Below are 23,758 nucleotides of genomic sequence, written 5' to 3'. Positions count from 1 at the left end.
AAAAGGTCATTAGTTTAAAGACTGAATTTTATTTTCATGATCAGAAAAATCACCAATTGCTTTGTATTTTCATCATCATTGCTGTTTATACTGCTATCACTGCTTTTATTAAATAAAAGCCCTAAAACAAATATAGGCCTATAATGTCGAAGAGATGTGTTCACACTATGACACAATAAATAAAAATGATGCACAAAACAATGTCTGCATAATTTTTTGTGGGCCTGAGTGTGTTACAGAATTACAGCGAATCACGACTCATGCTCACACACCATTAACTAGCAAAACTAAAATATAATCCTATAAATCCTATAAATAAAAGGCATACATCAAAATTTATTCCAGCATGCGCAATAATACTTCAAAACATAGTGGACTATATGGAGTGTTATGGCATAAACTTTGTAGATTCTAGGAAAGTAAGCGAACTGAATGAAGCAAATCATTAAATAGTCCCTCCAAATCTCACATATTTCATCAGAGTGATGTCATGTCCCGAAGACAGTCACTTCAATATCTTTATAGAGCCTTCCTCTTCACCTGTGTATTTTTATAGCATATATGTACATGCACGCATGTTTTAAATCCCTTTACATAGGAAAGATACTATCACAGTCATATACATGATTATATATGTCTTACACATGTAGGCAGTACTGGAAGGGAATGATCTTTAAGTAAAGAAATCCTGAAATGGATCACACACTTTAAATAGTGTTAACTCTAGTATTGCCTGAGCTACAATGTATGTACTAAGTCCAACTCCTCAGCTAACGCTGAAGGAATAGAGACTGACTGGAAGCTGTCGCTCTTATCTAGAACCGATTTAAGGAAAGCATTTGGTTAAGAAAAAACATAATTGTCAGTAAGACTTTGATTGTATGTCACACAGGATTTATAAGAACATTTATTTAAGCACACTTCCTTAAAGGGATAGTTCATCCAAAAAAAGAAAATTGTCATAATTTACTTACCCTCATGTCATTCTAAACCCATATCACTTTTGTTAATTTTGAAACACAAATAAAGAGATTTCTGTCCCTCCAATGAAAAGTTAATAAAGACACCATACAAGTAATCCATATGATTGCTTTATATGATTAATAGATTTAATTTAGGCTTTTATTTACATAGAACTGACCAATGCACGTACATAAATCACATCAACTATGGTAAACGGAAGCTCAAATGTGACGTGTGAGAACCAATGAGGTTTGCTTCTATTGATCATTTTTGATGTGCTATGTGCATTGATCAGAGTTTATAAAGTGATTATGTCTCTTTAAGAGACTTGGATTAATCTCTTAATTCACATGGATTACTTTTACACTGTTGTCATTAACTTTCTGAAGCTTTCGCTGGAGAGACAGGTTTTCGCTGGATTTAACATCTTTTGGAAAGGCTTATGGATTTGGCACAACATGATGGCAAGTAAATGATGACAGATTTTTCATTTTTGAGTGAACTATCCTTTTACATTATTCATGCTCACTGTTCATTTTGTTCAGGGTCTTGTGTTTTAAGCTCAACATCAAAAAATGTTGTGGGTAAATGATCTGTGACCTCAGTCCAAACAATCGAGTGCACATGAATGTCTATTCTCAGTCATCGTCCAATGTCAAATAAAATGTTCTTCAGAAGCATTTGGCTCAATTAAGCTCAACTGAGTTGAGATACACCAACTAATGAGCCATATTTAGAAGCTTATGAATACATTTTACTTGACAGTACATTAATGGAAATGTTCTATAATAGTTGCGTTGCAAAATGTTGAGTTTATCATATCATGCCACTTTTCTCATCTACCACATCTGAGCACCGGCGTGATGAGCGTCCGAGTAGGAACTCTTTCTCGTGGATCAAGCTGTCGACCAGGTCCTCTTGACGGTAGTTATGGTAGACCTTCAGAAAGGCCATGACTGTGATGCCCAGCCAAGTCAGCCAGGCCGCCCACAACCCAAACTAGAGGAAAGCAGAGGAGGCCTGACGGTTATATTCATGATAAAAATTGGTAATAAGCAGTGTGAAAAGCTAAATTTATCAAAACAAACTTTGCAAGATGCCTTATCTGGAAGTCTACAACAGTTTGAAGGTTAATAGAGAAACTTTCGGGTCCATCATCCTAAAGTCAATGGGTTTTTTGAATGGGATTTTGGTTAAATCCCTGAAATAAGGTCTGTGGTTAAAACACCATCAAGGTATTTTCATGTTTCTTTTAAGACTTTAAAAACGGAATTTTTCGCTTTCCGTGTTTTCAATGTTAGACGGTAAGAATCATAAACTTTTGTTAGCCACAGAGCTTATTTTCTTCAATAATCCAAAAGCCAATGGAAAAATCCGACTGGATGTTTGTCAAGGGGAGCCAGAATGATGCAAAAAAAACAATACCTCCAATACCTGGCCTACAATACCTCATCACTGCATCACTCTATTGGAGTGGTTTGGTCTGTTTAAGGATAGGCCTTATAGTTCAAATATTTGAACAGTTTGATTTTTGAAAGAATGTCAGCTTTTATAGGAGGTTGCAAAAGTGTCTTAATTTGTTACTGGTTGTTGTGAAAATGTTCTAGTGTTTGCAGATATCTGACTACGGGTTTGTTTACATGACAACGATGAACTAAAAACGGAAAAGTTTTTCCTTTGCATCATTCGTGTACATACGACATTGTTGTCAAAACGATCCCGTTCACATGGATCCATGAAAATGATTAAAGACGCTGTATTATTCATTCCAGGCCAGTAGATGGCGATGTCACTTTGTAAAGAAACACTAAGCGCCTATAAACTGAACACGTAATACACATGCGCATGACGTCACCATTCCACAAATTCAAGTTTTTGTAGTTTACATAGAGACAATAATGGTATCGGTTTCAAAAACTTGCACTTTGAATCCCGTTTACAAAAGTTTGCGTTTTCAGGCAACCAAAACGCCATTGTCGTGTAAATGAACGGCCAAAAGTTTTACGTTTTTAGTACTACATAAATTTGTTAAAAGTTTGTTTCACAAAAAAATAACATTCTGTCATATTTACTCTCATTTCATTCTAAATTTGTATGACTTTATTTCTGTGGAACACAAAACAAGTATATTTTGAGAAATCAGTGTATCTCAACAATGGAAATCAGTCTTCAAAATATCTTATTTTGTGCTCTGCAGAAGAACAAAAGTCACACAAGTGAATAAGTGTAATTGTGTGAGTGAGTAAACTGTGAGTAAATTTTTTAGATGAACTATCCCCTTAAGACAACATAATGAACCCTGCTGATATACAGTAAAGCACTCATGTAGTCATTTTACATTTTAGTTTGTTTTCTTAACTGACCAACCTGTGCTATGGCAAACTGGTCATAAAAAGCAGAGTTGTCCAACCCTAGTTCAAGATCAGTGTCCTGGAGATCCTCACAGCTAGAAATGAACAGTAGTCATTGTTAGAAATGATTCACAGATTCTTGAAGAATCAACATTTATTGAGAGGATTCTGTTCATAAAAACTTGAAGAGCAAAGCCGCTTGTTATACAAACTCAAATACTGTAGCAGTTTATGGACACTGAAACGTGACTGAACTTTGACAGTCACTGAAGTGAACTGAGGCAAAAAGCCCCTGGCTAATTTCAATGTCATTAACCCTCCTCTGACAGAGAAAAAAACGCCCACACAATTAATTGGGGCTCTTTCCACGCTATAAAGGCAGTCTGAAAACATAAATCTCACATTGTTTTAGTGTTCCTTTATCTACATACATACAGGCTTAACTGAACATCATGCTTACCTGCTGGGCATACTGCCTCCTTCTGTGATGGCATCACACCATAGGTTGAAACCCACACTTACTATTGTGCTGGACAGGAATACAGCAAACACTACGAATGTGCTGATGAGCAGGTTTAGGAAGGCATTGAAGATTGAGCTATATAAATAGAAGAGAGATAGTTTACAAAAGTCATTGTTTACACACTCCTGCCATTCTAAACATGTACTGTTTTTTCCTTCTGTGGAACACAAAAGAGGATATTTTGCAGAATGTTGAGTTGCTCTTTTCCATAAAATGAAAGGACAGTTATTCACACTGTTTAACTCCAAAATGCACAAAAAAGCTGCAAGCACCCCATACAACTTCTATTCCAAGTGTCCTGAAGATTTACAAATAGATATAAATATAAATTGAAAAGACTGAAATCTCAATTAAGCTTGCTTGTCTAATTAGCCATCCCAGACAGCAACATGTGTCGGCCCACATCTGGTACACATGGATTCCACACAGCCCGAATGTGGGCCGGATCTGGGCCGACACTGTGTTGCTGTCTGGGATGAGATGTGCAAGAATGATGTTTGACACCATTGGCACAAAGCATCTTGATGTATATTTTGGCCTTTTCCTCACATAAAAGACCTGGAGTACATGGACAACTTCTATGGTACTTTTACCATAAATCCCCATATACTTACATTACATGGAAAAAAGCAGCTCTGATATTCTACCAAATGTCTCTTGTTGTGTTACATGTAGGAAATAAATATGGGTTTAGAATATGTTAATAGGTGGTTTACAAAAAAAAATCCATTGTTATTTTTAATGAAAAAGGTTGTTTATGAAAACCTCTGTAGACAGTTTTTTATGTAAAGGACTGAGGACGTTTTTGCTGGGAAAATCAAAAGGATGTGGCGTTTACACACATTTTTGTAAGAAAAATATCAAAATATATATATATATATATATATATATCTTTATAAACTATAAAGTTATATGGCCATACATTAGTCTAGTTCCAGTGGAAGAGTGACCTCTGACCCGACGCATGAATTATTGACGCAGAGGATAGATCAAAACAAAACACCAGTCATGAATTAGAAGTCTTAAATGAGAATTTTTAATGAGAAATGTCAGAGGAGGTTGAGTTTGTTGCCCAGAACTATTTGAACCGCGAGAGGCGTCTACTCTCACCTAAGCTAAAGCTAAGCTACTCCTACGTCATACACCGGTACTCAACTCTCTCGTGAACGCGAGGACGGCGGTTACTGGAATCTATCGATTAAAGTTTATAAAGTTATAATTATGGATATTTTTCTTACAAAAACACATCTCTTCACTTTAGAGGACCTTTATTAACCCCCCGGAGCTGCGTGGATTACTTTTATGATGGATGGCTGCACTCTTTTGGGCTTCAAAAAAATGGTACCATTCACTCCCATTATAAAGCTTGGAAGAGCCAGGATATTATTTAATATAACTCCGACTGTGTTTGGCTGAAAGAAGAATGTCATATACACCTAGGACCAATTATAGGATCATTTTTGGGTGAACGAACCCTTTAAGTAGGCTATACTGTAATTTAGTTATATCCTACTTTTAAAAGAGTGGGATATTTATCATGTCTATTAAAAGTGAAACACATGGTCTTTGATGCCAGGCTAGAGACTAAAATCAGATAGCAATAATGAATCAATATAATCTCAATCAGTATGCAAATTCATTCAATGACTTTTTTACTTTTCTGTGACTAAATAGGCCTATTTCAAATGTATTATCACTACCAGCTCAATTACACTTTATTTCTACATAATACAACTACATAATCACAGATAGTATCAGGTTGTTATGATATTGAACAATTGTCCCATATAATAAAATATTAAACTAAAGTAATATGCTATATGACATCACATAATAACTGCATCCATGCTTCCCAATCACCGCACTGGCACGGGTTTAATAGCTTACATGTGAGACATCAAATTCACAAGTTAAACGATGAAATGAAGAATCGCTCACTCATCGTGGCCTTTGCAGATGAAGAGCAGCAGCCTCCAGGCTTGCACGGAGGCCAGGATGAGGGACGCGATGGCGACAGCGGTGATGAAGCTGCAGGAGGACTGAGGTCCCCATTCCTCAATGATGAAGCGCTGCTTAGACACCGTGATGTTCTCATTCTGCCACATACCCCGGGTAAAAAGCAAACATTTTCCACGAAAATCCTCCGTGTTTTCCGACAGAGGGACTATCGCTATAAAGCCAAAGACGAAGGCTAAAAAATAAAGGATGCATTGCGCAAATATTAAATTATCCATTGGCATTTTGTCCGAGCTGTGTTGTCGGTGCGGCTCGAGCTCTCTCTCGCGCTGCTGCGGCTGCGCAGTCGGACTCTGCAGCACAGGCGAGCAGAGATACAGCTGAGGGCATTTTTGGAGAAAAAAGAATCAGAACCCCACAACACTTATTAGTAGGCTAGTAGTTTTTATGGAAGTCTAATCAATACAAAATGCTAAAAAATCTGTTAACACGTTTAATACACTTACTACTGTACATTATTAAATTAACAAATCATAGGCCAGTTGTATTAGTGTAGGGCTTTTAACAGTAGGCCTACTTATTGTTTCAAGAATATGCAGCTTTCCAGAAGTTTAATAACAAAATTCTACTTATTTTTAAATAACACTGAAAGGTTAAGTCAAATGTAAGCCTTTTTGTTACTATTTATTATGGCAATCATCTAAACCCAGACACTAAAATGAAATAAACATTAATTCAAATATTCATTAAATATATCATATTACATTATTCAAAAATTGCACATAAAAATACAAAACCAGTTTACAAAGCACGACAGAGCAAAAATCAAGCTATATGAATCAAGCTTTTGACAAATATGACCTCCATTAACACAGTCTTCTGGCTTCCGGCTTACTACACAATACTAATTCAATGAAAGGTCTGAAAATGAAAATAGTTCATTTTAGAAATATGGTGGATGCATGAATCTTTATGTTCCACACAAGGTAAAAAGAATAAATGCTGAATAGCTGTCAAAAATGAAAGGATGCACCAGGACGTGATTTTATCATATTAGTTCATTAATATTAATATAAATTAATAAAACAGTGTTTTAGGTGAATATACTCAACTCAATTACACAATTCTCCAGCTGTGATCCTTGGACAGCCTTTGGTAATCTATAAGTTCAAGTGCCTGAGCTTGACCAGAGTATATTTCTGAGTCTGCTGCTATAGAAATACTTCTTTAAATTTACAAACATATATATTTATTACCTCAAATGGTGCTGCGTAACAGGAAAGACCCGTGTACAATCATGGTCAGAATTATTGGCACCCTTGGTAAATATGATCAAAGATGCCTGTGAAAATAAATCTGCATTGTTTATCCTTTTGAAATTTGCAGAAATATAACCTTTCATTGAAGTAAAAGAATTGAAAGTGGGGGGAAACCCTTATGGTTATGAAGCTTAAACATTTTTCAAAAGACAAATAAAAAACATTTCAATTAGGAAAAGGAAAACACATTTGATTTATTTCTAAATCAATTTTCTTTTATTTTTCATTTTTTGTTAGAAGCTAACAGAAAGAATAAGTATAAAAGAAAAATATGATTGTACTAGCCTATGTACAATAGTTAATATTTTATCCAAGACATGAATATGTACTGCATAACAGTAGATACATAAAGCTTTCTTAAGGCGCAGAAGGAAGTCCAGTGAGGTGCTTGCTCAGCATTTGAGAGTCACTCGGCACTGTACTGTACTGTACTGTACACGCTTCAGCTGTTTTATACAAAGTGGATTTGTGAGGCGCAGAGCAGCCAAGAAACCATTCTTGCAGAACGGCAACAAGCAGAGGAAATTACTGTATGTGGGTCCATTTACCTTTGAGTAACAGCCAGTGCCAGAAAGTCCATTGAAGCAATGAGTGCAAATAAGTGAAACGGTTGGTTACAAAGAGGCCTTCTGTAGTGAGTGCAGTGAAAGCTCTGTCACTGCCTGTACAGTAAGAGCATCATAACATAAACAATATTGTGTTATCACTTGGACAGGACAATAAGAAACCATTTTATGAAGTGTTTTTACACTGTTAAAAAAAATGACCTAACTTTTTTTTTTTTAAGTATAATCAACTTGGTTGTAAAAGTAACTTCAACTTAAATTTTTATTGAATCTCGTATAACTTACTGTATATTTAAAAAAATTAAAAAAAATTTAAAAGAGTTGTTACAAGAGATAATCTAAAAACATAAGTTGCCATGACTGATTAATAATTTACAGTGTACAAATAATAATAGCAATAAACGTGAGTTTCTTTGGTGTCCAAATACCTTTGCATAATATTGTGTAAATACTGTGCCTTGAAAAAGCATTCTCTCATTTAACTGAATAGAAGATTCATCATTAAAAATGCATAGAATCTCAAATTGTAACTTTTTAAAGATGATGTGGTTGTAAAAAATTTACATGAATTTATTTTGATAATCAAATACTTACTACGTTTGAAAAAAAAAAAAAAAAAAATTCCAAATGATTTCATCCCTATAACTAATTTTTTAATTGGTTTAACTGATGGTGTTACAACTCGCCATATTACAACACCCATCGTCTCCTACATGTGCAAGCAGCAAACGTTTTTTTCTTTTAAGCTCGTTTGATTCGTTTACTTGTCTTTCCTCGGCGGCCTCGATGTGAAGTTGATCCGTGATCCATCTGAATGGTCATTTTAAAAGATCCTCTCCGACCTGTTAATTCACTGTTCACTGCCTGAAAGCACAAAATGAAATAAAATAAAATAAATGTAGCTGTTTTTCTAAATAAAAGTGTTTCTCATCATTTCCTGTGAATGTGTGTGGATGGGATGAGAGAACCAATATCCTGGTGCCATTAATCAGAGCAGAAATCATATAAAAGAATGCAGCTGATAAAGGCCATGATTAAATGTCTTTGATAAAGGTTTTTTTGGCATTCTCGTTTGTCACAACAGGAAATAATCCAATTGAAAGAAAAAAGGTGAGACATTTTTTGCTATAACCTTCATGTATTCTGTTAACAGCTCCTAGAAGAACAATCATCACAGTCCATGAATAAACCAGATGATTTGCTTGGCCACGATTAATGATGTTATCATTGTATAGTAACTGAAATACTGATGCCACAACATTGAATAAAAAATCCCCATTGGGGATAAATTACATAGAATAATATATCGACTTTGCAGGGCCTGAAATAAACATCCAAAGGGCAAGTTACATAATAACCATAGAGCATAGTATATTAATTATGCATTATCACCAATTAAGCAGATAAAATGAGATGAGATTGTGAGACTGATTAGTTCAACTCTCACCAACTCTCACTCTTAGTTTGTACAGAAGCAAAAAATTTAGAACAACAATTTACATGCAAAGCCTCCATGTGTTCATTTTTAGCAGTCTAATTACAAGGACAGGCTTTCAGTAATCAAGTGATTATGTTGAAAGAAAATGATTATGCAATGCACAGCTGTAATGCAAAAATCAGCCCACTTTACTGATGCAATACTGCCACTATGTGGGCACAAGTCTGTTCTGATGTTTCTGTAAATGCGATACAAATGCCTCTTACACAAATCAATATTTGTGAATTGATATTAAATGAGCAAGTCATACCTGTTGGACTTCTCGTTTTTCCACTTGTGGATTGGATGGAAAGTCTAAGAAGCTTCCAAGCCCATGAGGTGGAGGACGTCGTGGGTCAGGAGATGTCCGCTTTTCTATAGAGGAGCCTAAGAAGAGGGTTATTAAATTAGTGGCCCAGAGAATAAGGACAATGTGAAACCACTTAAAAAAATAAAATTGTCAATTTAACGGTATGTAACTTTTTTGGTCAAAATGAACAAAATTTGAAATAATGTGTCAATAAATCATCAAGCTTCTTCCAAAGCGTGTTTTTGTCTTACCCTGATTCACTATGGTAAGCCTATTATAAATGTTCATATTTTAGACCGGGCGGGATGGTTTATGGTTTATGGTGTGGGAGTGGCAGAGGTTAGTTGGCACGATCAAGAAAGGCTGACGTGGAGCATTTAAATCTCTAACCTACAGGTAATCACTCGTTTACAAAAGACAGAACAGAAGAGAGTCTGCTGGGGAAGAGAGAACGCGACAGAGCTCGTAATAAAACAAGAATCAACATTAGCTTTGCTTTTCAGAGATGATGAGAACTGAGGGATTTGAAATGTTGTAAAAGTGACACGGAGATGGTTTGGTAAGGTATTTTATTGAACAGATAAATTGTAGTTCTCTAACAGAGTTCAGAGTTGTAAAGCATTATCTATTGTAGAGGGTCGTTTCATTATGGATGTTGTAGCGCTGTGCTGGAATTTATTTTCAAGAAAGTCCCGTGTCTATTAATGGATATAGATAGTAATGTCTTTAGCTAGTCAGCTTGAGATCATTTCCATCTAAACTGGTTATAGTAGTGAATGTTTTATGAGCAGTAAGTTTCTCTTTTTTTAAGTTATGAGAAAGAAACATATTCATCCACAGAGCTGAAGAACAACCAAAACAATGTTCTTCCGCAAAATGCATGCAGTTTTGTTTTTTAACCGCTAGAGAGCCAATAGAATTAAATAGAAATTAAAAAGACATTTTTATTTAAAACTTTAATTATTTTTTTAAGTTATTAAATGTAACAGTGATTTCAAATTGACAAATAAATAAAAATATTTAAAACTTTTTATGTAATCCATAATTAAAAATGTACTGTATTTAATGTAGCAGTAAAATAATAAATCAATCACAGTTGTTAAATGTAGAAACAAAATGATGAATTAATAACTGTTCATTATACATTAATTTATTCATTTTAAATGAAAAAGCAGCAGCCAGTTGTTTTTCTTAATCAATTTGTCAGTCATATAGAGAGAAAAAATAAAAGTCAGACAGCCAATGGCAACCAATGTTTATTGATTGTAACAATTATGTTAAACAGTTATGTTTCTACATGAATTATTTGAACAGTTTTATATAAATTATGTATTGGTCAATCTGAAATGTTAATTATTTATATGTTAATATGTTTCATGAATACATTGAATTAGTGGCGCTAATTCATCACAATAACTATGAATGTTTCACTAAAGGGTGCCTATCTAAATACTTTCTGTCATATTTTTTCAATGGTATATGCAATTTTTTATTATTTTACAAACTCCTCTTTGTGAAATGTTTTGTTTTGTTTGCACCTGTTATATAGTATTAAAATACTTTTATAGTTTTCATTCATATTTGTTCTTACTCATGATTTATCCATATTTTTATATTTCCAGTTTTCATTTTATTTTAGTAAAAATTTTATGTTTTTATTAGTTTTTATTTCACTTTTAGTTTTAGCTATTTTAGAACATCAATTAAGTTAAACTCAATCAAAATAAGAAATCTTGCCTTGGCAACTAGCTGAAATAAAACAATTTATTGTATATTTTGTTTTATTTCAGTTACCGTTCAGTTAATGTGCGCTATCATTCTTTAAAGTAAATGTCTCAATGTCTGATCATTTTTGGCCACAGTACCAGCCGGTGTGATGGGAGAAAGCTGCTCTAATGCAGGAATCAGAGTGCCTGTCTCCAGTGCCTGTTTCCACCAGCTGGCCTGTTTACAGTGACCCACCCGGTCTGAGCCGGCCCGGAAACACACCGCCTCTTGTGTGCTGGAGACCCTGGACTCACTGTGTCTGCACTGCTGAGAGAGACTGAGCTGCGGGGTGAGGGCGAGCCAGGAGTCGATGGGATTCTGGAGTTGACGGGATGGTTGGGAGAGACGGATGAAGCTGAGGTCCATATCCATGATGGAGCCTTTAAGGGCTCTTAGGGAACAGGCCTGATAGGGTTCTCCATCATCTGCTGAGAGGTCAGTCTGTTGGAGATGAGCCGGGACGTCGTGCATGGTATCCGTGAAGCCGCAGGAAGTGAGGATTTCTGGCTGGTCTACGGCATCCTCAGGGTCACGACAGAAGCCTTCCTGAGTTTCCTTCACCCGGGAGAGAGACAACACCAACAGTCAAAGCTTTGTTAACAGATGCTAAACGATTTAAGTGATGCTCATTTAATTAATAAATAGATACTTTAAATAAATGTCTTCAACCTGATTCAAATCACATTTACTGTTGAAATACATGGCCAGATTTTTTTAATACTATTCATAACACTACCAAAGAACACTACTGAAGCTGATGTTCATAAAACAAGCAATTTTTTTATTTAAATAAAAAATTTTCCCATCTCTTTTGTTATTTCCAATAAATAGACTAAATATATTAAATAAATAAATAAAAATAAAATAACAAATGTAGGCTATGTATGTACTGAAATTGAACCAAATCCACATTTATTGATGAGGCAATACATGGTCAGATTTTTATGAATACTAATTTATGATATATTTTAAGAATATTTTCATATTTTAAGAATATTGTAATAAAATAAAAAAATAAATAAAAAGAAGCATTTCATGAAAGCTGCTTATAAATATAAATATATATATATATATATATATATATATATATATATATATATACACTGCTCTTATAAATTCATATTGCATGAATGAAAAAATGAATTAATGCAATTATTTAAATAAATATATATATGTTTTACTTTTAGTTAATCTTATCCGTTTCACATTTATTGATGCTGAAAATAAATGGCCTTTTTTTTAAACAAATACTATTTTTCTGAATATTTAAAGAACACTAATAAAGCTGATGTTCATATTAAACAAACTAACAAATAAACAAATTATTTTTACGAACCCAATCCGAATCACATTAAATGATGTTGCAATACATGGCCACATTTTTTTAGAAAATTTTAATGATATTTATAAATGAATGAATGAATGAATGAATGAATGAATGAATGAATGAATGAAATGATCCAAATCACATTTATTGATGCTATGTTCAGAATTTTTATTTAATAACATTTTATATACATTTTGAAGAATACTATCAATGCATACATTTGTATTTTACTCATGTACACATGTGAGTTGATTTACACTTTAAATAAAAGCTGCGATATAGTCATTAACACGTCACTCACCCCTAAAGGCTTCAGCTCCAGAAAGCTGGAGGTTCCTGACGCCTCAACACTGTCAGAATCCTGCAGATATTCATACTCTGTTTTCGGCTCTCTTGGTGAAATAATCCACTCTTCAGTCTCAGTCCAGTTCTTGGGCTTGATGCTAACGGCATCGTCCACAGTTTTATGGTAAATGAACTTCTCTGTGGAAAACGAGTGATAATGCTCACTCTGAGGCACAAGCAGTCCTCGAGAACAACTGTATTGCTTAAAGGTTGTTCTTTCATACTGTAGCAGAAGCATCAATATATTTTATTTGTCTAAGATATTTCACCCCCCAAAAAAATAAAATAAAAAATAAAACCAAAAAAACGCTATTTTTTGCATGAAAAAAAAACTAAACATAAAAATTAAGTAAATAAACTATATAAAATAGAAAGTGTGCAGCATAGCTCAGAATATCTAGACTTGAGACGTTGTGAGTTTTATTTAAATTCATATTCATATCTCTGAGTGTGTGACATTAAGATCTCCTCTGAAACTCTATAGGACATACATGTGAGGTTATTGGGGTCTTTTACTCAAGAGACAAATTCTGCAAAACACAAGCAAAAGTCTCCACTTGCTCTTCATTTAATCTCACTACTGTCTAGGGGTGAGATTAATAATTGAGATATTACAGACATGATCTCTTCTGTGATTATTCTGTCGTGTGGAATGAGTCGACCGCTTTAACTAGATTCTAAATTATGAGGAAAAATTCAATTGATTAAAAAAACTACCAGTCATAAATATCAATGACTCACCATGATTGGGTGATAAAAGGTTATGACTCTCCGTCGGGATCTCAGGAATTGAGTGATTGGAAAAGTACTGATTGTCCTCATTACTGTAGGAGTTAGGGTGGAGGTTAAGTGTGCTCAGGAGCCTACAACAGCAAATAACACAGCATCATCCTCAATGTGGAATCATTTCATAGTAACAGCTGTAAAGCCTTTTGCTCGACTGAATAACAATGACAGAACGGAATGTTTAAAACATTTCACTGCTAGAATTGTCATAATTGTTTGTCAGTTGAATATCATATAGCAACATAACAGAATGACCAAATTAATTCAAATTCACATGAAACGGAAGTTGCAATAGTCTTTTCTTCTTTATTGTGACGTATTGAAATGGCTTCTCAAACAAGAAAACATGTAGAGACTAGATTTTGTTCATCTGTTATTTCCCAGCTAAAAACACAAACAAAAATATGTTCTAAAAATGTTCTGCTGACGTTATAAAAAATATGTTTCCATAAAAAATACTAAGCAGCACAACTGTTTCCAACATTGATAATAATAATTGTGTCTGAATGTTTATGAAGGATCATGTGACGCTGAAGACTGAAGTACTGACTGCTGAAAATGAACAAAATCAATGAGTTGAGATTTTTTTTTTACAGTGCTTGTTTCTTACCTTCTTTTCTTTGGTAGTGGACATATTTCAGAAACAGATTGTCTGAGAATCCTGACAAAATCTCCAGGGGTCAGTTGGCCATCCGTCTGGTACAGCCATGCAGACAGTGGACGGGGAGTGTGTCCTTGAAACCCCATCATTTACACAGAATAAGAGGACTACGTCTAACATCTTACAGTATATCTGATATGAATACTTTAGCATAGTTTACCTGGTTCAGGTCTTACTGGACGTTGACCTATTGTTTCTTGATTCAGTATTTGTGATTTATCGAACTGCATATTTCGGGTTTCCGTCAAATGGAGATGAGCCATACCCTGCCATGAAAATTAGATGGTTGTCAAAGAACAGATTTGTTTACCAAATACCCCAGGGAGAAAATCATTGCACTGTTAATTATTTGACTGTAAATTTACAGTAAATTGCAGGTTACCAGTTGCATGACTTTCACAGTAAGTTACTGTATAATTTTTTAGAGTAAATAATTGTGAAATGACAGCTGTATACTGTGACTTCACAGTAATTATTCCATCCTATTACTGTGATTTAGCAGTAAGCTGCTGTAGTCTAAAGTCTAAATATGGTATTATATTGTGAAATATTTCCCCTGATATGATTGTAAAGCGCTTTGGGTGTACAGTAGTACATATGAAAGCACTATATAAATGCCTCATTCTATTCTATTCTAAATATCACAGTTAAAGCCTGTGAAGTGGTAATAATGTAATTAACTGTGAAATATTACAGTTATATCTTGTGAAATCCTGGAAATTTTTTACAGTGTGTGTATCACCTCGCATAGTGTGGCCAACGTATGACTACAAATCCCACAATTCTCACAGACGTGAATGAAGTGTTTGAACAAATGAACATCTTCAGTGTGAAGTCCTCTGAGCAGAGCCCAGGCTGCAGAGATACATCTGAAAAATAATCACAACCCATAATTATTCGCAATATAGGGGTCACCGTGATTTTGCTAAGTAAAACCTGTTCCTGGATCAGCATATTTTGTTGAATCTGGAACAACATCCCCTATCCCCTAAAAACCCAACCTTACCCATTAGGTATCCCTAAAATCAGAGGGAAATGGCAGGTGAATAACACTGATGTTGAAGCACATAACCCTGGTTGTAAGACTAAACTTGACATAAACTTTAAACTTCAAATCTTATTGGTTGATTGGAATGTCGTTCCAGGATCAACACATATGTTGATTCAGGAACATGTACTTGGCAAAATTATGCTCACCACAACAGGACGATTTTGCAGAATAAGAATCATTGTGATTTACTTGTTCTGTATTAATACATCCACACAGAGTTTGATATCATGAATGTTCTCCATGGCTGGTGTGATGCTGTATAGATACTTCAATGCTGCTTGATTCTCTCCTGTCCTCAATAAGGTCCTCAGAACAGCACAGTGGTGCCATGACAGTGCTGGAGGACAAGCTCTTGGGCTCAACAAGACATCCATTGAATCCTGGGAATAAAAAGTGCCATATCTTCAGCAAACAAGGAGTTTAGACCCATGCAATATGATGCCAGGACAATTTTTGATAACACTGAATGATGGTATTAAAAAGCGTCTCACTGTTACTAATCCGTGATCTAGAAGCCAAAATCCAAAAATCTGTTGGGATAATGCAGATGGGATACTGAAAACATGGCAGAATGACTGCAGGAGATCATCCTTACACTGCAGGAAGTTAGACACATCCAGGACAAAGTACATTACCTGGAGCCTCATTAAAGAAAGTTAACCAAAAGTGAGACATGAATATTTGTAAATAATAGGTTTAACTTTATTTTGATGGTCCCCTTTAGACATTCTGTTGACTATAAGTAACATGCACCTACATGTCAGATAACTCCCGTTAGAGTACTGGTAGACTGTTAGGTTAGAGTAGGGTTTGGGTTAGTAGAATAAGTTGACATACACTTGCAAAGTTACTCAGTATAATGTCTGTTGGGGAGCATCAAAATAAAGTGTACGCAGATATTAAGCAGACAGTTTAATACTCTAATGAGAGTTAGTTGACATGTAGGTGCAACGTTACTTATAGTCATATACTTATAGTGTTTCCAATATAAGATAGTCTCTTATGCTCGCCAAGGCTGCATTTATTTGATCAAAAATACACTAAAATCATGTTGAGAAATATTATTGGAATTTAAAATAATTGTTTTCTATTTTTTCCTGTGATGGCAAAACTGAATTTTCAGCATCATTACTCCAGTCTTCAGTGTCACATGATCCTTCAGAAATCATTCTAATCATTTTGATTTGCTGCTCAATAAATATTTCTTATAATTGAAAAAAGTTGTGCTGCTTAATAGTTTTGTGGAAATGCTGCATTTCTTTTCAGGATTCTTTGATTAATAGAAAGTTCAAAGGAACAGCATTTATTTGAAATATATATATATATATATATATATATATATATAATATTGTCTCATTATACATGTCTTTACTGTCGCTTTTGATCAATTTAATGCAGCCCTAGTTTTTTTTTCTTTTTTTTTCTGAATATGAAATGCTATCTAAAGTATATAAATTCTATTATAGGTTATTTAATAGCTAAATATAAACAGTAAAACATTTATAAACTAAAAATGGAAAAGATATACAAACATATGGGTAACAGAATTTTGAATGAATGAATAACATAACATTTCAACATCAAAATATTAAAATAAAAACAAGCAGGATACAATGGCTTGGACAGACACCATGTCAATATTAGGCAGCAGCACTAGCTTTAGTAAAGCTTCTAGAGATGGTGGTGGGTACGTCTGGTAGGCACAGTCTTCTGAAACCCATATTGGCCCGTGTTGTTTGTCCATATGAGCTACCATACCCTGAATAAGAGAACTCCATCGGTACTTATCCTCAGCATAACTGCTGATGAGAGACAGAGCATGAGAATGTTGGTTAGTATTTAAACATTAATGAACTCATTAATTACTGTTAAATGCTAAATAACCAGGATTTTGTCAGAGTGGAAAAGTAGTTACCTCAACTGCAGACATGTTCTCCTTTGTTGGTGGTCCATCTCACGCCACATCTGAGATATCCTCTTCAGCTCATGGGCTTCTAAAAAAAGACAAAGCAAAGAGAAATAAAAATGGCTGAAAAGCTATTAAATAGCCTATAATACAATTTAATATAAAGGGATAGTTCACCCAAAAATGAAGATATTTTGAAGAATGTCGGCAACCAGACTGTTGACGGTAGCCATTGACTTCCATAATATTTTTACTTTTCCAACTTTTACTTTTTTCCAACACACTGTAAAAACTAAAGGAGCCTCAAGTATCCTGTTGGATACTCAAGGAACTTCAAAATGTAATTTTGGTGCCTCAAAGCTCTTTTTCCTATAGAAGGGTTACTGGAAGAGCATTGACAATCTTTGAGGTTCTTGCTGGAACTTATGGGATCCTTTAAGCACTTTGTATTTACTTCAGAGGTTCTGGAGTCACCTTTTCATTACTATGAGACCTCGAAGTGCTTTGGGGGAAAATAGAGGAACTTGAATACGATAGAAGGGTTATTGGAAGATCTTTTAACATTTAAGTGGTTCCTGGAAGATCTCTTAAGTTAAAGCCAGCATCTGGAGGAACCCAATGGTTCAGTGAGGCCTGAATTAGATTATTATTCTATTATTATTATTATTATCCTATTATTATTATTATTATTATAGGCTACTTAAGTTTGATTCAGTATACATACCCAGGTGAAAAAGACGTACTATTAAATGTATTAAAAATGTACTTGAGTGTGTTTTTAGTAGACCTACAATACAAATATACTTTAATGCATTTTTAATACATTTAACAGTAAACTAGTCTTTTTCACTTGGGTAGCTTACATATATTTAGTATAGGCCTATTTTATTAAGTCATTTAAACCTTAAACAACAACACTAAATAATAATAATATTATATGAAGAAGAAGAAGCAGGAGGAGAGAAGTTTTATTCAGTCACGAAACTGCTGCTATTCCTCTGCTGTCGTCGCTTCAGTGATGCTCGCGCTGCTCGCGCGCATCAAAGCTCAGCTGATCGACGTCATCGGTTTGAAAGTAACGGCTCCTCTCATCAAAGCTTCCGCCGTTTGTTCGGCTCTCCATTACAAGGTTTGTAAACTCGCCAAATAAATATAAATACAGTCTACTCACTATATATTTAAACACACATATATATAAACTAAATTTATTATACATTACTACGTTTTTACAGTGTTTACCATTCGTTTATTGCACAGTATCTGGTTTTAGCCGCGATGCTAACTACGTTGATCTAATGAACAAATGGAAATGATTGACTTATTGTCTTAGATTGATTTAGTCATTCAATTCAACATATTTTGTACAACTGTGTCTTCAAATTGCTGATATAGCCTAACTAATTTAGAAAATTCTCTGATTCTTGGCGTTTGTTATGAATAACAAAAACAGGTTATAGTTTGCTCTGTTTTTGTTTAGCCTAACGTTAACTTTACTTACTACAGGTGCCCTCATTCTCTCAAATACCATTTTAAAGCCATTTACTGGTCAATAAATATTATGTTGTGAATAATCAGCTTTGTTCTTTTGTTTCCCCAGAACAACCATTACATTTCTAAAATAATCTGAACATTTCAGTGGCAACATTGAATTACAGTAAGTTACCTGCACCACATGCTGTACTTTATTACTATGAACTTTCTCTGTGTGCAATTGTATTGTTTGACTGTGTACTTGTGTTTTTTAATCAGTTACTCTCTGAAAATCTTTTCTCATGATCTCAAATCTCATTCATGTTACTCAGAAAAATAATATCACAGGTTTGATTCACAAAAAATGCTATAGACATTTTAACTCTGAATTATAACTTCAAGTTTAGTCTTTTTCGACAAAAAAAAAATAAAAAAAAGGAAAAAGCTATTAGGCTTCAGAAGACTTGCAACACAACCCATAACACATGAGTTGTGAACTCATTGATTATTTTTAGGATCTTTTCTGGGACATTTTTGGAGCTTAACCATTTTTACATAAATTGTTGCATTGAATTGAACTAGACAAGTGTACATAAGAATGGTTTCATGAATGATTTACACATTTGTTTTCTTCTTGTGTTTCATGCAGTGAAAGCGGACGGTGACTGGGGTTGCATTATGCCTGAGATCTGCTTTTGGGTTCCACAGACAGAAAGTCAAACAGGTTTGGAACGTCACAAGGCTGAGGAAATTATTTAAATTTCACAACTATCACTTTAATAACATTACTAACAGTAAATTTTGTACTTTGCAGGGATCTCAGTAAGCTGAAATACAAGTTTGATCAAGAATAAAAATCCTCCTGTAGACCTGAAAATCACTGAAGTGCCTGGACCGACCATCCACCAGAACAGAGGAAAAACAAACGGAAAACGATGCTGTACCTTTTCACTTTTCTAACTCTTTAAGTACCTCACACCAACTTGGTCCCATAGTGACATGTTTGACCACAAACGAAATTGCTGATCGTGTGGATTCTTAGTGAAATGACTGAATTCACCAGTGAACATTCACAGAACAACAGATAATTTTACTGCACCTTAACTCTGTTTCCGGGTCGAAGCCTCTACTTCCTCTATCTTGTTTCATGAGAATACTCAACAACCATTTATGAACACTGTTGATTCAAGTCACACATTTAAGATTTTCAAAAGCCATAGTGTACATTACAGTCTCCAGTCTAACGGCATCCCAGACTTAAACATTTTATGATTCAAAATAGCTGAATAACTAACAATCTGAGATTTCAGTATAGAGATAAAGGTTACAGCACAATGAGTGTATATTAGCACTGTTGTTTGTTTTTGGCATCTGATAGAGCTTTTGGACTTGGAAACAGTGATGTCAGACTTACCATCGGACTGAAACACAAATGTTTTAAAGTTAAGTATGATGGACATTTTTAATTAGTTCAAATGTAATTTTATTTACATTGATTTATTTCGTGGAACATATGTGTTTCCATGCATTTTGTTGAGATGTCTTTTCTTGTTTATCTATTGTATATACATGGTTGATTATTCATGTTGCTTATGTATTATACTATTTTTTTGTGCATTCATTGATATTAATCTGTAGTTAGCTTTTTTCCCCATGTGCATGGAAGTGTATGTATAAAAATGAATATCAAATATGTAATAAACAATTCTTATTTTGTATTTGGTTCAATTTGTTTATTATAATAGATGTCAAAGGTAACCATAGTAACAACATGAAATTAAATATTTAAAAAAAATGAAATTTGGTTCCTGGAGGCACCCAAAGTGGTTCCACACAGTGCCTAATATAAGAGTTCCTCAGGAAACCTGTGTGGTTCCTCAGAGAACCACCCCTTTTTAAAGGGTGCCTAGAGGATCTACAGACGGTTCCGCCGGTGTGGCGAAGTGAAGAACCCCAAAAGGTTCCTCCAGGCACCTTTTATTTTTACAGTGCAGAAGAAAGAAACTCATACAGGTTTGGAACAACTTGAGGGTGAGTAAATGATGACAGAATTTTCATTTTTTGGTAAACTATCCCTTTAATGCAGGGTTTCTCAAACACGGTCCTGGAGGGCCACTGTCCTGCACAGTTTAGCTCCAACCCTGATCAAACCTAGCTGTGAGTTTCTAGTGATCCTGAAGACATTGATTAGCTTGCTCAGGTGTGTTTGATCAGGGTTGGAGCTAAACTGTGCAGGACAGTGGCCCTCCAGGACCGAGTTTGAGAAACCCTGCTTTAATGTAAGTTTTCAGATATGACCTTGCATGTGGTGTGTTATATAGCTGTTTGTGAATGTAAAATGTCTGAAAAGTTTCAAAGATCAAAGTGCATGATAAATAGGGTTATTGTCTCCCAAAATAAAGAACCGATTCTGAACTGCCTGAAATGAGTCGTCAGTAATTCCAGTCTTACTTTCTGCATAAACTTACACAGGCTTGTAACAAATTTGCATAATGGCGGTCTATGATCTTCCTTGGCTGCCAGTGAACAACGTCTACTTTGACCCGCCCTCAAACACTAGTTGTAGCTGAGACTGGAAGAGCTGTGAAAATCCACTTTGCTTCCAAAGGATGAGGACTCATCGAACCGATACGGTAAAACCGTATTATCCACTGTTTACTGTATAACTGTGTATTCAAGTGCTGAGGAAGCCTTTGGAGCTGAAGTTCAAATATGGCAATAGGTGTTTCATTTCCAATCAACCTCTAAGCGGTAGACCAATCAACCAACAGACTGGGCCATCTGACCAATCAGAGCAGAGTAGGCTCTCAGAAAGGAGGAGTTTAGAGAGACTGAATCCTTTATCAAACTGTTTCAGGCACTGTGAGCAAAGAGGTTATGCTGCAATGTATATTATGAGAAATGTTTTGATCTTGGATACATGTAAACCTATTACAGGAGCCCTCCAAAACAAAATTAGGAACCTTTAAGATTGCATAGTAGGGGCACTTTAAATTAATGAATATTTTAGAGCAGGGCTGCATTAAATTGATCAAAGTGACAGTAAAGACATTTGTAAAGACACAAACTTCGTTTACATAAACAAAGTCCCCTATCCAGAATATCACCTGGGTACTTGGGCAGAAGTCCAGTGATGCTCCACCACTGCACCAGGCGGCCCAGCAGGATGTGTTGCCTCATGGCATGATGCTCTTGTTTCCAACAACCCCATATATATGAAGCCCTGCTTCCTAGTGTACACACCCCATATGGGACACCCGTGAACAGAGATTGAAAACCAGTTTGTTAGACCACTTCATATCCCAACAGTATCATACTGTACTGTTGTTTACAAACATATTGACATCTTTGGATTTTTTTTAAATATCGCAAAAAAAAATTCAGAGAACATTGTTTTGGTATCTATCTACATATGCATTTCTTTTGTTTTGCAATAGATAAAACACAAAATGAATAATGAATAAAATGAATAAAACAGTGTTTTTACTTTATTTGAAAAAAAAAAAATTGCAGCCTTGGTGAGCATAAGAGACTATTTTCATTAACATAAAAAAAAATATTACTGACCCCAAACTTTTGAATGCTGTATATGTTGACTTTGCATGTGTTTTGTCAAATAAAGTGAACAGAGACTCCAAGACTGACCTTGTTTCGAGTGTAGAGGCTCACTTTGTTTCTTCACTAGGTGGACCAGAGAAAGCAGGTTCTTCAACTTGAGGACCAGTTTATGGACTAGAGCGACAGAGTTTTCATCTACAAACATCCACAAGCCTTTACATCGACCGAAACCTACAATCAGAGAAGAGCCAAGTGAGGTTTATCTGAACACCCTAAACAAAAGCGGTAAACCTCAACGTTTAATAAGATTTCAGCTACTCACAGAGCATTAACAGCTCCTTCTTGGCCAGTTCTGCTGAACTCTGAAGCCAGCAGTTAAAACGGGCCAAACATTTACTCGTATCCCCTTCACCTATAGGAAACAACACATCAAACAATTAATGTGTCACATCATTGTGATCCATATTGGACCGAGACGCTGGTACAATATTAGACGCTGAAGTCCTACCTTCAGCACAAAGGCCCCGTAAGCAGCCAATGAGGCCCTTGATATTGTTGTCTGTTAAAGCTTTATTCCACAAGACCTCTGTGTTTAGCATCATCCTGTTTTTCCATAAAGATCCTTCCAAGTGTTTCCACACAGAAACCTTAAAGATATCAACTACCCAATCTTGGCTTTAAAAGTTAGACCTGGGTTAAACCATGTTCATAGAAAGGAGAAAAAAGCTATTTTAACTTGTGCATATTCAAATGCTAAATAGTCAGTATAAAAGCTTGTGTATTTTAACAGTTATTCATCTATAGAGTAAGTGAAAAATTGTCCAAGCTCATAACTCATAAACATTGTGGTAACCAGTACTCACCAGATAAAGCACCCTTCATCCAGTGTCCTGCATTCAGATCTGCTGACTAGTTAGTATGTGCTTTCCCCTGACTCAATCCCCTTTAGGCCTGAATAATCCTTTGGATTTCATTTGCTGTCAGTACATGTGGTATTACATCAAATATGCATAAAACAGGAGTCGGCCAAATAAAGAATGCCCACTGTATACAACAAAGCAAACAGCCTCAGAGTCAGGAGTCCCACTTCTAAAAGGGAATTTTAATGTATAGAAGAACATATTCTAAGCCATAAATAGACTGTTTTGTTCAGTTCTGTTGTGTTCTGTTTTGTTCTCTAAAATAAAAATGTATTTATTTATTTATTTATCAATATTATTTAGCAATAATTTTCATTTTTTTTTTAAATAAACAAGGATCTTGTGCACATATGTGTGTTTTGGTACATATAAAGTATATATTGCCTGTGTTATGGGAAAAGATTCAAAAGTAATCCCAATTTTTTTTCCTCCATAGCTTTCAGGTCTATATTATTTTAAAAAAGAAACTACAAAGTAAAGTAATATGAAAATCTATAATATT

At 34.9% G+C, this 23,758-nt stretch overlaps 2 protein-coding genes across 3 annotated transcripts; both read right to left on the bottom strand.

Moving 5' to 3' along the window:
* On the bottom strand, positions 1 to 6,147 carry tmem179ab (transmembrane protein 179a-B). The gene is made up of 4 exons (XM_079852895.1): positions 5,776 to 6,147; positions 3,775 to 3,912; positions 3,331 to 3,409; positions 1 to 1,962 (listed from the first exon to the last, which is right to left on the bottom strand). The coding sequence occupies exons 1-4, from the start codon at positions 6,075 to 6,077 to the stop codon at positions 1,780 to 1,782; spliced, it is 702 nt and encodes a 233-aa protein (XP_079709021.1). The 5' UTR covers positions 6,078 to 6,147; the 3' UTR covers positions 1 to 1,779.
* Positions 6,148 to 10,018: 3,871 nt separating this feature from the next.
* Positions 10,019 to 23,258, bottom strand: LOC307148183 (protein ELYS-like). Of its 2 annotated transcripts, XM_079853537.1 has the most exons (15): positions 23,200 to 23,258; positions 22,845 to 23,026; positions 22,659 to 22,748; positions 22,424 to 22,567; positions 21,886 to 22,008; positions 17,318 to 17,396; positions 17,015 to 17,204; positions 15,894 to 16,037; positions 15,592 to 15,782; positions 15,094 to 15,220; positions 14,512 to 14,617; positions 14,301 to 14,424; positions 13,646 to 13,767; positions 12,861 to 13,042; positions 10,019 to 11,787 (listed from the first exon to the last, which is right to left on the bottom strand). In XM_079853537.1, exons 2-15 carry the CDS (start codon positions 22,936 to 22,938, stop codon positions 11,287 to 11,289), a joined length of 2,217 nt encoding a protein of 738 aa, XP_079709663.1. In that variant the 5' UTR covers positions 22,939 to 23,026; positions 23,200 to 23,258; the 3' UTR covers positions 10,019 to 11,286. The 2 variants fall into 2 exon arrangements, with proteins under 2 accessions (XP_079709663.1, XP_079709664.1); XM_079853538.1 differs by lacking the exon at positions 21,886 to 22,008 and having other exon boundaries at positions 23,200 to 23,240.
* Positions 23,259 to 23,758: the final 500 nt, after the last annotated feature.

Source organism: Squalius cephalus (genome assembly GCF_949319135.1).
Source record: "Squalius cephalus genome assembly, chromosome: 20".
NCBI lineage: Eukaryota > Metazoa > Chordata > Actinopteri > Cypriniformes > Leuciscidae > Squalius > Squalius cephalus.
This window is presented reverse-complemented; position numbering and strand designations above follow the sequence as displayed.